A 14,740-nucleotide genomic window follows, 5' to 3' on the forward strand; every position below is an offset into this window, starting at 1 on the left:
TTCTGGTGCATCAATATAAAATGCAACTGTAGTTGCTGTTATGCATTGAGCTTCAAACCACTTTTCCCTTGCTTTATGTTTTGTAGCTTACATTTTAAATTGTGTATGCAACATGGGGTCGTCGCTGTGTGTGTCGTCATAGCTTGAAATGAACTTACCCCATCATCCAGAAATAGATAAAAAAGATAAATAAAAAAAAAAAATGGAAAATCCAAGATGGAATAATAATCACATTATGAAAAGGATAGACTGCTACTAACGATGTAGCGGAGATGCAGAGTCGCAAACAGGTACAATAAAAATAACTACTAAGCACATAAGCTTTCGACCAGAAGGTCATCTTCTGAAATAGACACTCCCCATACACAGTGTCATGCAAACACAGCTCTCACACACACGACCACTGTCACTGGCTGCCAAGGTCAAATAACAGCTACAAAAGGTAAATTAAGTGATAGCCTTTCACAGTTAGAACAAAGAACAGCCTTCATGATGATGTACTCGTGTCATCATCAGACATGTGACATTTTCACCTTGACGCAGTATCTGCATGGGTTTCCTAATCATGTTTTCAGGTTTAGTTTTTAGCACTGCTGTAGACAGAAAAGAATAGTGTAATATAATTCTATCCAACTCAGCGTACTTTTCAGAATCCAAGACTGACTGCAACCACCCAATCTATTACCACTCAGTTGCTTTGATGTAACGTTACAGACTCTTTTCTGCCACTACGTAAAATTTCTTTAAATTATCCATCCCCTTTCTACACCTAACTTTACTTGCATTTACTTTATAGCTTTCTTCATCTGTTTCAAGTTTTCATACTTGGTTTGTCTTTTAGAAATTATCCTTAGCTTTACTAATATGTATTAGAAGTCAGGACTATCTCTTATTTGCAGTGACAATAGGAATTGTGGGGATAGCTTCTATCAACAATGTTGCCACAAGTTTCCCTAACTGAAATTCCCTGATATTTACCTGATTTCCAGACAAGTTTTAGCATTTTTCCCTGACAAATTTTGACATCTCAAGGATAAGTTAAGATGTAAGTTGACAATAAACTTGCAAGCAGATGGCATTTCCCCATGTGGGCAAAAATCTTAAGTACTAACATCACCAACATCCTTTGTAACGAACTGTTTTCAGACGGAGAAAGCAAGCCAAATGGTATGTGTTTTCCATTAAGACCACTGATGTTATTTTATTTCAATAAAATGGAACACACACGGTGACAAAAATATGCATTTCCTTGGAGTCACAAGACAGACTTAAAGTTCCTTTACTGATTACAGAAATAACCTCAGAAAAAAGTAGGCCCCTTGAAAGAAGTGCATAAGGCAGGGACAAATTGTGTAGACTAACACTGTAGGTGACCACAAATAAAATGTTGATTCAACTATGTTCTTTATTGTCAATAATTACCCAATGTGTTATATCCTTTATTTTACAGGTATTGTGCGATTTTTCTTTTGAGAAATATATGAGTACATAGCATACAAAGTTTCAGCATGTTGATGCAATGAGACCACAGTTATCAATCCCTGCAGCAGCTAACTTGTTCAAATACTCTGAGAATCAATAATAATGAGGATAGGTAGCAACTCACAGTAAAGATTATTGCTGAGCCGCAGACAGACATGTAGAAAAGACAATCACACTCTCACAATTAAACTTTCAGCCATACCTTTTGTCACAAAATGACAGCACACATACATTCACACAATCACTCAGACGCAACTAATGCACACACGAGCGACATCTCCGGCTGCTGCATATACAGTTTCCGAGAGTCAGAACCACACAAGCCACTTGTCACACCTTTCTGCCTCTCATCAGCAGCTGCTAGGCTGGCAGCAAGAAGTGGTGGCAGCACTGACTGCATGCTGAGGGGAGTGGCAGGAAGGGGGAAAAGAAGTAGTAGTGGGGGAGTAGGGAAGCAGCAAACATACTTAGCTGCACCCAGCCAGCGATGATGCATGATATGTCCAAAAACAAATAATTTCATCTACTGAGACAAAATCGAGATTTTTGCCGTGTTTGTTTCAAATTTGCCTGATACTTCTCCAATTTCCCTGAAGCATTTGAAATACCCTTATTTTCAGAAACTATGGCAACCCTGATCAAGTAATCCAGCAAGGCCTGATAAGAGAACATTGCTCATTTTTAACGCTTATTTAGAAAAGCCTTTCGAATGGAATTTTGTGAATTTCAATCTGAGCAAGTTGTCCAGATACATTGATTGTAACAACTAATTCAATTATGAGTTTTAATTACAGTTAATTAATTGTAACATTGATAAAGATGTATGAATAACTTTTGTAGTACTATTCCTAGACCAAATCAAATTTCAATTTTGTAATCCTTTGATCAAACAGAATAGTTTGATGTAGACCATAACATAATTTAATGTTTATCTTGGCATTTTTCCTAGTGATTTGATTTTTTTGGACATTACCAACCCTTCCACCCCAGTTCAACCAAAACACTACGAACACAGTATGCAGATGAACAGAACTGGCAATTTGCGAGGGGTTCCATTTCATTTGGACGCACTGAACTATCTGTATTATCAACCATCAACAGAAAATTTACACGATATTCAATTTGAGTCACAAGACACATCATAATTCTGACATTGGGCTTACCTTCCGCCATGGAAATTGCACCACAGCCACTACAATAAAAGCAGAAACCTTAGATAAAGGACCTTTTTGGCAGTAGCACTTCGGTGAGCAGTAGTTGTGATGAGACAGCCTTGACAGACACTTTAGCAGCTGACAGATGTGCGTATGTTTTCAAGATGGTGGTGCATGGTTTTCATCTGGAGTGGAGATGGGACAACAGGGCTGCAAGATGTTTATTGAATTGATCTTGTGTTTATGTACTTAGCAATAATAAACCCAAGATTAGTTTTTATTAGTGATTTATAAACTTAAAAGATCACCTCAAACACACACATGAAGCTGCTGAGCCACAACCTCTGACAATAAACTACTACAAAATAACTAAATGGAGTTGTGGATATGGAAATCTACATTATTAGTGGGGTCCAAATTAATGCCATTTAAAATGAATGTAAGTAAACTTCATGAGGCAGCACCACTAATCTACCCACAGAACAACAACAACCACCACCACCACATTCCAGGACACTATTCTGGAGGCATACAATTGGCCTGTCTGACACTTCCTCAGTAGAGGAGGCTGTGGTCCAGCAGCTGTAATGTATCTCCCATTCCACAGGGACCCAACACTGCACCTCAAGATAACAAGTATGGTAGAATCAAATATAATGTACTTACTTTTCTGTACTGTTTTGACTTTTAGAACAACTAAAGGGTTAATGAAGAAGTGAGAGTTGACTACTGAAACTGTTTCTGTAAATATTTTAATAAACCACATTCATATTCCCTTACTCTGACAAATGAATAAATGAATGAATAAGACAGAGTGCACACAGAATTTAGTTTTGTTCATAAATCATGGCAAGGTTTATTTTTTCTCCTTTCCTTTTTACTTTTACTCTCAGGTCATTAAAAACATTTCATAACATTAAAGAGTAATGCATAAGGCTGGAGAACATTAATCCAATACATTTATTTATACCAATATATTTCAAAAAGTAGTACAATAATCTTGAAATGTGTTACTACGAGAAAGACGGGCTATTTATAAACAACGATCGATTTTTATACATACAGTGGTATGTAATATTCACATTTAGATACAGTAAATTAACTTTTTACATAATATAAAATATCAGACGTGATTTTGGCAAACCTTCTGGCTAATACTATATTTTCATCTCATCACAGCCTAGGAATTTGTTATGATTATGCTTTTATCACATTGTCTAGGATCTAAATTGAAACAAACACTGAGAAAGGTACAATATCATTTGGCAGCACAAAGCAACACAATGTGAATTGCTCTGAATCCAGTACCAAAGGATCAAATAATACTTATATTGGGGTTTGTGTTTACAGTTTTTTGTTTTGTTATTATATAAAACTGCCTTGATATCTACCAGTGTATTGTTTTATCTTTGCAAACACTTTTTTAATGTACACAGAGCAAAGTGATTCTTCCCACAAAAATAAACACTTCTTAAAGTTGGTACCAACAATTCGTTGCACTAAGGACAAATACACTGTTAAAATGTCTATTTTCTTAAATACAGAAAGACATTCACTTCCCTGTTTTCTCCAAATTGTAAACAGCCTTTGTATAAAAACTTTTCAACATAAAATAGCTGAGGAACTGAAATGTAATCCCGAAAATATATAGAGCTCTCAACTTCTTTCTTTACAGATAGATTACTCATTTACAATAGTATCATTTGTGCATGTATTATTTTAAATATTTATAGTAATGAGACTTTATCACATTTATTTTACAAAAACTAAAACTTGAACTTCATAAAAAATTACTCAGGCATTTCATTTTCCTGAGATGGCTGTCCTTGTTTTTGGACCATACACGATCTGGCAACAGATTCAAACAACCTGTAAAATATTAGAGAACACAAAATAATCACACTGACTAGAGCTAAAACACAACATTTAATCTTAATAAACTGTACTTACTTTTCTATTTCTGGAGCACAATGGACAAATTCATGATTCCAGAACTTGTACGTCGGATTTTTTATAAGTTCTATAAATGTAATGAGGAGGCCCCACGGGTGTGGTCTATTTACAATCAGTCTTTCAAGAAGGACCCTTGAATTCATAAGAGCATATAATTACTTTTTAAACTCTTTATCTTACAACAATATAAACAAATTCCAAATTATTTTACTGTACATCTCCAGGGTTGGGTCACATAAATGACTTTGTTTACATGATGATTACTGTGTTCCTTTAAACAGTATGTATTAGTACATATGTAAAAAAATTATACCACCATCTTTCAATGTAGTAATCCAAAGGAAACTTTACCCACTTTATGAATGTCCAACATACACGGACATGTTGAACAGTACAGAAATGAAAGTAGAACCTTGGTACTGCTCTATGAGGATTGATTAAAAGAGAAGAAAACTTTGTTTATGTGAAGTAGTTGTTACAGGTAAACACTGAGTCTCCTCTTTACTTGAGCTGGTTCAAAAATACTAATGACTTCATCTGTAACCAAACACTTCGAAGCGCACTTTTGCATGGACGCGATTCTGAAGAAATCTGATTCTTCAACCATTGCAAAGAAAACATTTTGAGTTTCACAATAGCCAGTTACAATAAGATACGGCTTTAGAACTGGAGGGTGAGAAAAACTGCAGTCACAACTGCAAAAAAATTTTACACCCACTACTTAATGCCTGAAATGCAAAAGAAAATGCAAGAAGGTGAGAGTATGTTCAAGAAAGTTCATTTGTGAAACCTATGCTTACAAGTTGTATCTTACTTCTTTGAGATTAAATAGATATCTACAAAATGGACAATGAGTAAGGAATGTATGAAGGTTCCTATTGTTTCTTAGCATAATTCATAAATTACCTTATTTTATGTTTTGTAAACTAGCATGGATGGTAAGCTTTCAAGTTGTAATAATCATGCCTCAAATGAGCCAGAAAAACTGGAATGTTCAGGAAATTCATTTACACTTGATACTTGGGGTAACTATAATGTTCTGAGTTCAGAGCATACGTGTAATGATTCTCACAAATACATTGGGATCATGTATGTACAGTAAAGATACCTTCAGCAGCATGAAAGATGCAATATTACACTTTAAAAAATGGCACTATGAACGTTGCCACTGTTGCAAGCATCTCAGAAACCCCTTATTAAATATGAAGTTTTTTCTTATCTCTTTCACATCAGGCTGTCTTTTTTCTCTTGTCTTGTTTCTGTTGTTAGTGATGGCAACAGTACAGTACCTACTGGCAAGTGCATGAAAGATCTCTGCTTTGATATTGGGGATCAAGATGGGCTACATACTGTGACAGGCTGCAACTTTTTTCAACACCTAATGATGGTAGAATAATAGATGCTGCTTTCTGTGGGATCAATTGGACACATCACATGGACAGTTGCAGGCATTTCTCTCCAAATCTGGACAATTCTGGTTAAACTGCAACCTCTGTTACCCCACTGCAATCTTCCTCCTGCTTTCCAAGACTTTTGAGGAGGTACTTGAATAGCCTGTTGTGTTTGGAGATATTTGTCAAGGCTGTGTGTGTTTTTTCTGTCTCTGGCTTTGAATGACTTTTACCCTTTTAGTCTGAAAATGTGATGCCTGAACATTATGTGCAGCAAACTGTCACTAACTCTCAATCATTAAATAGGGCTTCCACTTAATTCAGGACAATGTTTCAGTCTTACTCAGCTGAACAACACCTGAATTAGTAACTTCCAGTTACTGACCCCCTCTCCTCTTTCTCATGCAAGTGTATCCATCTATGAAACTGTCCCTTGAGTGGAAGAGCTTGCCACTGAATGGTGAAGGCAAATGTCAATGGCCAAAAATGATCACATTCCACAAATCAAGATCTAACTAATTGTTATGAGGGACTCGACAAACTTATCACTGAAGCAGTTTGATGTAGAAACTACAGCACTTTATGTCCATTACTTTCACCTGAAAAATTACTTTGCGCCAAGTGATAGCTGTTTTGAATGAACTGATTACCATCTACAAGAGTATTACATCTTGATAAAGGGATGGCTACTAGGACAGTTTGTGAGGAAAGTTGAAATCCCTTGATAGACATCCATGGCATCTTACAACTTGCAGCTTAGCTTTCAATATTTGTTCAGGAAACACCGTGTTCTATTTCGGGTAATAGGAGGAGGACTACATTAGCTCTGTATTTGGTAACATATGTGAAATAATGAAAAATTGAGGATGGAATGTGACAGTTCTATGAAAGTTGCAACCCACTATATAGCAGATAGGGTGGGGGGTGGGGGTGGGGGGGGTGGGAAGCTTTTGATCAACAAGGCCTTTGTCAAAAATAGACGATTTGCATTTGTGCGCATGCGTGTGTACAGTGCATGACAATATATAATTGCCACTTTTCACTCCCCTAAAGCTCATTAAAGCATATCTGCTTCCTTTAACAGGACTCTCAATAATACGTTGTTTCACAAGGACTCCATTTACAGAAATTTCAATCAGTTTGAATCATTTATTAGGAAAAAAAATTACAAAAAAGCTTCATTACTAAAATAATATTATTATCTGAATGTAGGAAATCATTAAAGAATCTATGCAGTTGCTGTGTCTGATTAAGGTAGTGGTAACTGTAAATTATGATGCCATCCATTATGTAATCAATATTTCAAAGAGTACAACCAGTCAGCTGCATTACAAACAAATTGTATATATACAGCCGTAAGTTGCAGCTACAAGTAAAATTTATACATACTGCTGGCCATTAAAATTTGAATACCATGAAGATTACACACAACAAATGTTAAGTTGGCAGTAAGTTTACTGCGTACATGGTTATGCAAATGATTGGCACTTCAGTGCAAATGTACAAAGTACGGATGCTCAATGCTATTTACATTCTGTAAACAAGGAAAGGTCATTCAGCAGGTTTCTGATTTCCAAATCACATCAGAGTGTTATTTGTTTTTGAGAAGATCATGTTCTGTCTCGTGTAAGGAGAAATATCTAACAGCAGGTGTCAGGATTTGACAGGAGGAGGATTGTGACCTATCAAGACTGCAGTTCATTGTTCCATGGTGCTTGTGTTGGTCAGGATCCAACAACTATCATGCATATATCGAACTGATAGGTTGAGGAGGTCCTAGTCAACACCGTATGGGATCTCAGTGGCTTCAGGCAAAAATCAAACAATGGAAAATCCAGGATGGAATGTAACAATATTATGAAAGGAAAAAGTTGGCACTCACTCACCATGTGGCAGAGATGCTGAGTCTCTCTGACCCAGCCTCCTCCTTTCCCTCACCCAGTCACCACCCCATCTTGCACTGGTGCTACTGCTCCCAGTGTGACTTCAGTTCCCAGAGACTGCAATCGTGTGTGTGTGAGTTCCGTTTGCGTGAGCGTGCGCGCGCGCGCCTGTTGTCTATATTTTGACAAAGGCCTTACTGACCAAAAGCTTTATTTGCGACAGTCCTTTTGTTGTGCCTATCTGCGACTGCTATATGGTGAGCGGCAACTTTCCTTTTCATAATATTATGCCAGTGGCTCCATGAGACTAGTGCCCCGAGAGGACAGACACTGTTCAATTTGCCCTGCAGGATATGGCCATGTCCCATATAATGAATAAGGAAATGGGCTCATTTGCATCAAGACGAGACAACTATCCACATGAACTAACAATGTGACGATGTCTGGAGCACCACGGACGCTCAGAAAGGTGACCTCTGTTGTGACTTCCTATGATTAAGCACAGCAGAATGGTGTCACTGGTGCACCAAATGGCAACAAAGGACACAGAATACCATCATACTACATTTTCAGTAACAGATACTATTGCGTACACAACATGATCACCCCTTCTCATAACTGGTTACTTGGTTACCAGTGGTTGCATCTCTGACATCCTATCTTCAAGGTCTCTGTGACATTACTTTCCAAAAGGATAACACAATAACACATTTCGCCCATGTTGTCCCGTACTATCTTGATACAGAGGCAGAGGGTGTTAGGCAATTGTTCTAACCAGTATGTTCTCTTAATCTCTCACCCATTGAAAATTTCTCACTCTGGGTAGCGAAGAGACTTTCACATCGTCACTCTCCAACCACTGTGACAAATAAATTCTTCGTAAGTGTTGAAGCACCAGGGAATGACATACCCTTATCCGTCATCAAACTCAGTTCAACTATGCTCTGCCAGGTTGTTGCTTCTAGAGGTGGCCGTTCTGTATACTAATTTGGTACACTGTATACCCCTCACATCATCTACAAATTTAATAATGTGTTCTTCCTACTACACCACTTACTAAAATTTTGTTACTGCTATCCTTCCCGGTGTTGCGTTTTTTGGTGGCTAACAGTGTATTATATACAAAAGTAGAAACTACAGTTACTATCAAGTTCTATTTAACATAGTTACTATCAAGTTCTATTTAACATAGTTACTATCAAGTTCTATTTAACATAGTTACTATCAAGTTCTATTTAACATAGTTACTATCAAGTTCTATTTAACATAGTTACTATCAAGTTCTATTTAACATAGTTACTATCAAGTTCTATTTAACATAGTTACTATCAAGTTCTATTTAACATAGTTACTATCAAGTTCTATTTAACATAGTTACTATCAAGTTCTATTTAACATAGTTACTATCAAGTTCTATTTAACATAGTTACTATCAAGTTCTATTTAACATAGTTACTATCAAGTTCTATTTAACATAGTTACTATCAAGTTCTATTTAACATAGTTACTATCAAGTTCTACTTAACACATTTACGCACTTCTGCTGTTAGTTTTGCATATATCCACCGATTATGGCTACGTATTATCCTACATACATACGACGTACTGCCCAAACCTTTAGAGAATTGGAATAATGCACCCAAACAATCAGCATTGTAAACTTCTTGTATTTGCGTTTTTTAACTGCCAGTCAGCCACATGATGCCACTATGAGTGCATCAGTGTGATCATTTAATTTTTTTTCTCCAGGTTCTTCAGTATCTTTCAATTTAAAAATGGCCAACTTGAAGGACCAAAGTATCACTATTCATTTTTGCTTAAGATCCACAAAACTGCCGTTGAAATACGCTAAGGCTAGCTTTTGGTGAGCAAGCTCTGGGCCAAGCAAGAACAATTGAGCAGTTTAAGTGATTTAAAGATGGCCGGGAGTCTATAGAGGATGGCAAACTATTGGGCCAACCGTCATCATGCACAACTCTGGAGATTGTGGAAGTATGAGAAAGTGACCCACAAGAACAGAAGGCAGACAACCCATGAGGTTCGCAAAATTGTTGGAATTCATACCGGATACGTCAAGTTTGTTCCTTATCTTTCTGAATGCTAACTAATGAGACTATTGGTTTCAGGTGGGCAATGAAAGCCAAACAACAGTTTGAGCTGATCCAAATTTTTCGTGCAGGGTAATAACTGCTGATGAAAAATAGGTCTATGGTTATGAGCCCAAAACAAAACTATCTTAAAAGTATGAATACACCATCTCCTCACAGTCCAAACAAGCCGACAAAGTTTACAGCAACATCAAATCAATCCTAATGATTTTCTTTGACATTCGACAAATTGTCCACAAGGAATTTTTTTGATGTTTTGAGGAGATTGAGGGAAGATATTTGACGCCTGAGAGATGAGAGAATAAATACTATTATGACAACTGTATGAGAGAGCAGCATTTTCACTCCAAAATTTGTGCAATATCTCAACTAATTCTGAATACAATTCGGCCAGTAGCCATATACAACACTGTTTCCAACAATAGGAAAATAGCTGGAAGTATTGCACAAAAGCATAAGGGGACTACTTTGTAGGTAATGGCAAAGAGCTGGAAGGACAATTTTCTGATTTTTATAGAGATATTCTCAGAAATTTAAGGCAGAAAAACATTTTTTTTTTAAATAAAAATCAATTCAAGCACATGTTATGATCCAGTGAAGCAAACAATCTGGTAAAATTTACATTTATCTGTATACTACAATTAACTTACCTTGTAATTTGTTCCTGGATAGCTTCTGTATTGGCCTCAGCAAAAAGGTACAATAATGTACAGCTGAAGTAGTGTGTCTGGCTGTTTGGATATCTCAACTGGTTGGCAATAGCATTCAGGAAAAGGTACCGCCCTAAATATACGAAACAGCAATTGTAAAAGAAATGAAGGGTAAAACAGCTTGGGCAAAACACAAACTCAAATTATCTGGAACAAATAGATTAACAGCAGCTCCTTTTGAAACCAAGTACTGCCAACAATGCATAACATTGCACCATATACATGAAAAGATGACACACTGCTATTGCTACAAATAGTTAAGGTAACAGCCTTTGCATGTCTAGAGTTTATGAATTCACTGAATTGACAAATCGAATTTTATATGCCATTCAGCAACTTCTAAGCTGCTATGAAAACAATATCTCTCACACATACTTATATTTCTTTTACTTCACAAGATGTATAAGGGAACAACATTAGTTACTTCATTCTGCATAATCTTGTTTTGTTATAAATATAAACAGTACTAATCAATAATCTATTGAGCTCTTTCACTGAACTGAATGACTCATCCACTATCAAGTATGCTCCGATACTGATCTGCTTAGCGAAAAGTATAGACTGTGGTTCCAACAAAGATGGCTGTATTAACGTCTTTAATTAGAGGCCGTCATTGTCATGTGCCTAGCTGAATAAAATACTTTCAGCAGCACAAACACAAAACTTCACTGTTAAGTTGGTGAAGGCATCATACCTAAACATCAATACAACGTTGCTGTAACTGTCAGTATTACACTAAAACTACTAAGTATCTCACATTACATTCCTAATGATGACTACCTAAACTGACAAGGCATTTCACTTGGACTCACTTAAATCGTTTCTCTACTGTAGTAAGTGAAAGTAGGAACCAAAAATCTTATTTCTTTCAAGAGAGTGTCAGGAAATATTAAATTCCACATGTGTACACTTACATGACTGTAGAAGCATATTTACAGACATCACACAATTACTTTTCTCTCTTCCAAGACTGACACTCAATGCTCTGCAGTATAATCAATGGTATTTCTATTTAGATACAAAATTGCACATGGACCCTGCTGGGGAAACTACCTACACTTAAGACAATGGGTGCATTGTGCAACATTTCTTCAAAACTCCACACAGATAAATGATTGCAGCTGGAAGACTAAGATTTGAATACATCAGATTGAAGATTAAACTGTTCACATGATTAAAACTGATTAAGAATGGATACAGTTCAACTGCAGATGTGTGTGTGTGTGTGTGTGTGTGTGTGTGTGTGTGTGTGTGTGTGTGTGTTTTACTAGAAAATGGTAAGTGTTGGAACAAATCCAAGGAATGACTGGGTATCAATTTACGAGACACTCAAACTGCTACATGTGTAAGACTGAGTCTGAAGAAAAAGCTCCTGAAATTGTGAATCTGAAATACTGTATAACATGGAAGTGACATATGGAGGATAAAAAATTTTAGACAAGAGGATACGAGATTACAATCTATTTCATTTTTTTTATCATTTCACTGCACTGGTTTTAAAATGGTTCACATTTTTTACTTGACAGGAGAAAAAATAGGGCGTTGCAAAAAGACAGCACTAACTTTTACTGTGGATGGTAGGATGGAAACTTTTTTTTATTATTAACAAAAATGAAAAAGGTAAATGTTGCAACCAGTCAATATTTGACACGCAGGACACTGAAAAACTTAATGGTATAGGGATTGTCAGCACTCGACCTACTGTTTCTTTAAATTAGAGGGAAACAAAACCATCTTTCACACACACAACTGCACAGGTACCTAAATGCATCCACACAATGTGACATCATAATGGGCACCAATAATTAAATGAATGTCATGATGTCCAGTTTGTTGTTGTTGTTGTTGTTGTGGTCTTCAGTCCTGAGACTGGTTTGATGCAGCTCTCCATGCTACTCTATCCTGTGCAAGCTTTTTCATCTCCCAGTACCTACTGCAACCTACATCCTTCTGAATCTGCTTAGTGTATTCATCTCTTGGTCTCCCTCTACGATTTTCACCCTCCACGCTGCCCTCCAATACTAAATTGGTGATCCCTTGATACCTCAGAACATGTCCTACCAACCGATCCCTTCTTCTGGTCAAGTTGTGCCACAAACTTCTCTTCTCCCCAATCCTATTCAATACTTCCTCATTAGTTATGTGACCTTCCCATCTAATCTTCAGCATTCTTCTGTAGCACCACATTTCGAAAGCTTCTATTCTCTTCTTGTCCAAACTATTTATCGTCCATGTTTCACTTCCGTACATGGCTACACTCCATACGAATACTTTCAGAAATGACTTCCTGACACTTAAATCAATACTGGATGTTAACAAATTTCTCTTCTTCAGAAACGCTTTCCTTGCCATTGCCAGCCTACATTTTATATCCTCTCTACTTCGACCATCATCAGTTATTTTGCTCCCCAAGTAGCAAAACTCCTTTACTACTTTAAGTGCCTCATTTCCTAATCTAATTCCCTCAGCATCACCGGACTTAATTAGACTACATTCCATTATCCTTGTTTTGCTTTTGTTGATGTTCATCTTATATCCTCCTTTCAAGACACTGTCCATTCCATTCAACTGCTCTTCCAAGTCCTTTGCTGTCTCTGACAGAATTACAATGTCATCGGCGAACCTCAAAGTTTTTATTTCTTCTCCATGAATTTTAATACCTACCCCGAATTTTTCTTTTGTTTCCTTTACTGCTTGCTCAATATACAGATTGAACAACATCGGGGAGAGGCTACAACCCTGTCTTACTCCCTTCCCAACCACTGCTTCCCTTTCATGTCCCTCGACTCTTATAACTGCCATCTGGTTTCTGTACAAATTGTAAATAGCCTTTCGCTCCCTGTATTTTACCCCTGCCACCTTTAGAATTTGAAAGAGAGTATTCCAGTCAACATTGTCAAAAGCTTTCTCTAAGTCTACAAATGCTAGAAACGTAGGTTTGCCTTTCCTTAATCTTTCTTCTAAGATAAGTCGTAAGGTCAGTATTGCCTCACGTGTTCCAGTGTTTCTACGGAATCCAAACTGATCTTCCCCGAGGTTGGCTCCTACTAGTTTTTCCATTCGTCTGTAAAGAATTCGCGTTAGTATTTTGCAGCTGTGACTTATTAAGCTGATAGTTCGGTAATTTTCACATCTGTCAACACCTCCTTTCTTTGGGATTGGAATTATTATATTCTTCTTGAAGTCTGAGGGTATTTCGCCTGTTTCATACATCTTGCTCACCAGCTGGTAGAGTTTTGTCAGGACTGGCTCTCCCACGGCCGTCAGTAGTTCCAATGGAATATTGTCTACTCCGGGGGCCTTGTTTTGACTCAGGTCTTTCAGTGCTCTGTCAAACTCTTCACGCAGTATCATATCTCCCATTTCATCTTCATCTACATCCTCTTCCATTTCCATAACATTGTCCTCAAGTACATCGCCCTTGTATAGACCCTCTATATACTCCTTCCACCTTTCTGCTTTCCATTCTTTGCTTAGAACTGGGTTTCCATCTGAGCTCTTGATATTCATACAAGTCGTTCTCTATCTCCAAAGGTCTCTTTAATTTTCCTGTAGGCGGTATCTATCTTACCCCTAGTGAGATAGGCCTCTACATCCTTACATTTGTCCTCTAGCCATCCCTGTTTAGCCATTTTGCACTTCCTGTCGATCTCATTTTTGAGACGTTTGTATTCCTTTTTGCCTGTTTCACTTACTGCATTTTTATATTTTCTCCTTTCATCAATTAAATTCAATATTTCTTCTGTTACCCAAGGATTTCTACTAGCCCTCGTCTTTTTACCTACTTGATCCTCTGCTGCCTTCACTACTTCATCCCTCAAAGCTACCCATTCTTCTTCTAGTGTATTTATTTCCCCCATTCCTGTGAATTGCTCCCTTATGCTCTCCCTGAATCTCTGTACAACCTCTGGTTCTTTTAGTTTATCCAGGTCCCATCTCCTTAAATTCCCACCTTTTTGCAGTTTCTTCAGTTTTAATCTACAGGTCATAACCAATAGATTGTGGTCAGAGTCCACATCTGCCCCTGGAAATGTCTTACAATTTAAAACCTGGTTCCTA

The 14,740-nt window shown here is 37.2% G+C and overlaps 1 protein-coding gene across 7 annotated transcripts in view; it reads right to left on the bottom strand.

Moving 5' to 3' along the window:
* Positions 1–3,372: 3,372 nt before the first annotated feature.
* LOC124796343 (CCR4-NOT transcription complex subunit 1) overlaps positions 3,373–14,740 on the bottom strand; it is a 126,607-nt gene continuing 115,239 nt past the window's right edge. For 6 of the 7 annotated variants that reach the window (XM_047260485.1, XM_047260480.1, XM_047260482.1 and 3 more), the window contains exons 40-42: positions 10,622–10,754; positions 4,587–4,721; positions 3,373–4,505 (exon numbers count right to left, since the gene is read on the bottom strand). In XM_047260485.1, coding sequence (XP_047116441.1) covers positions 4,427–4,505; positions 4,587–4,721; positions 10,622–10,754 — 347 coding nt within the window. In that variant the 3' untranslated portion in view covers positions 3,373–4,426. The remainder of the gene's footprint in view (positions 4,506–4,586; positions 4,722–10,621; positions 10,755–14,740) is intronic. The other variant, XM_047260484.1, reaches the window with a different exon arrangement.

Source organism: Schistocerca piceifrons, chromosome 4 (genome assembly GCF_021461385.2).
Source record: "Schistocerca piceifrons isolate TAMUIC-IGC-003096 chromosome 4, iqSchPice1.1, whole genome shotgun sequence".
Lineage (NCBI taxonomy): Eukaryota > Metazoa > Arthropoda > Insecta > Orthoptera > Acrididae > Schistocerca > Schistocerca piceifrons.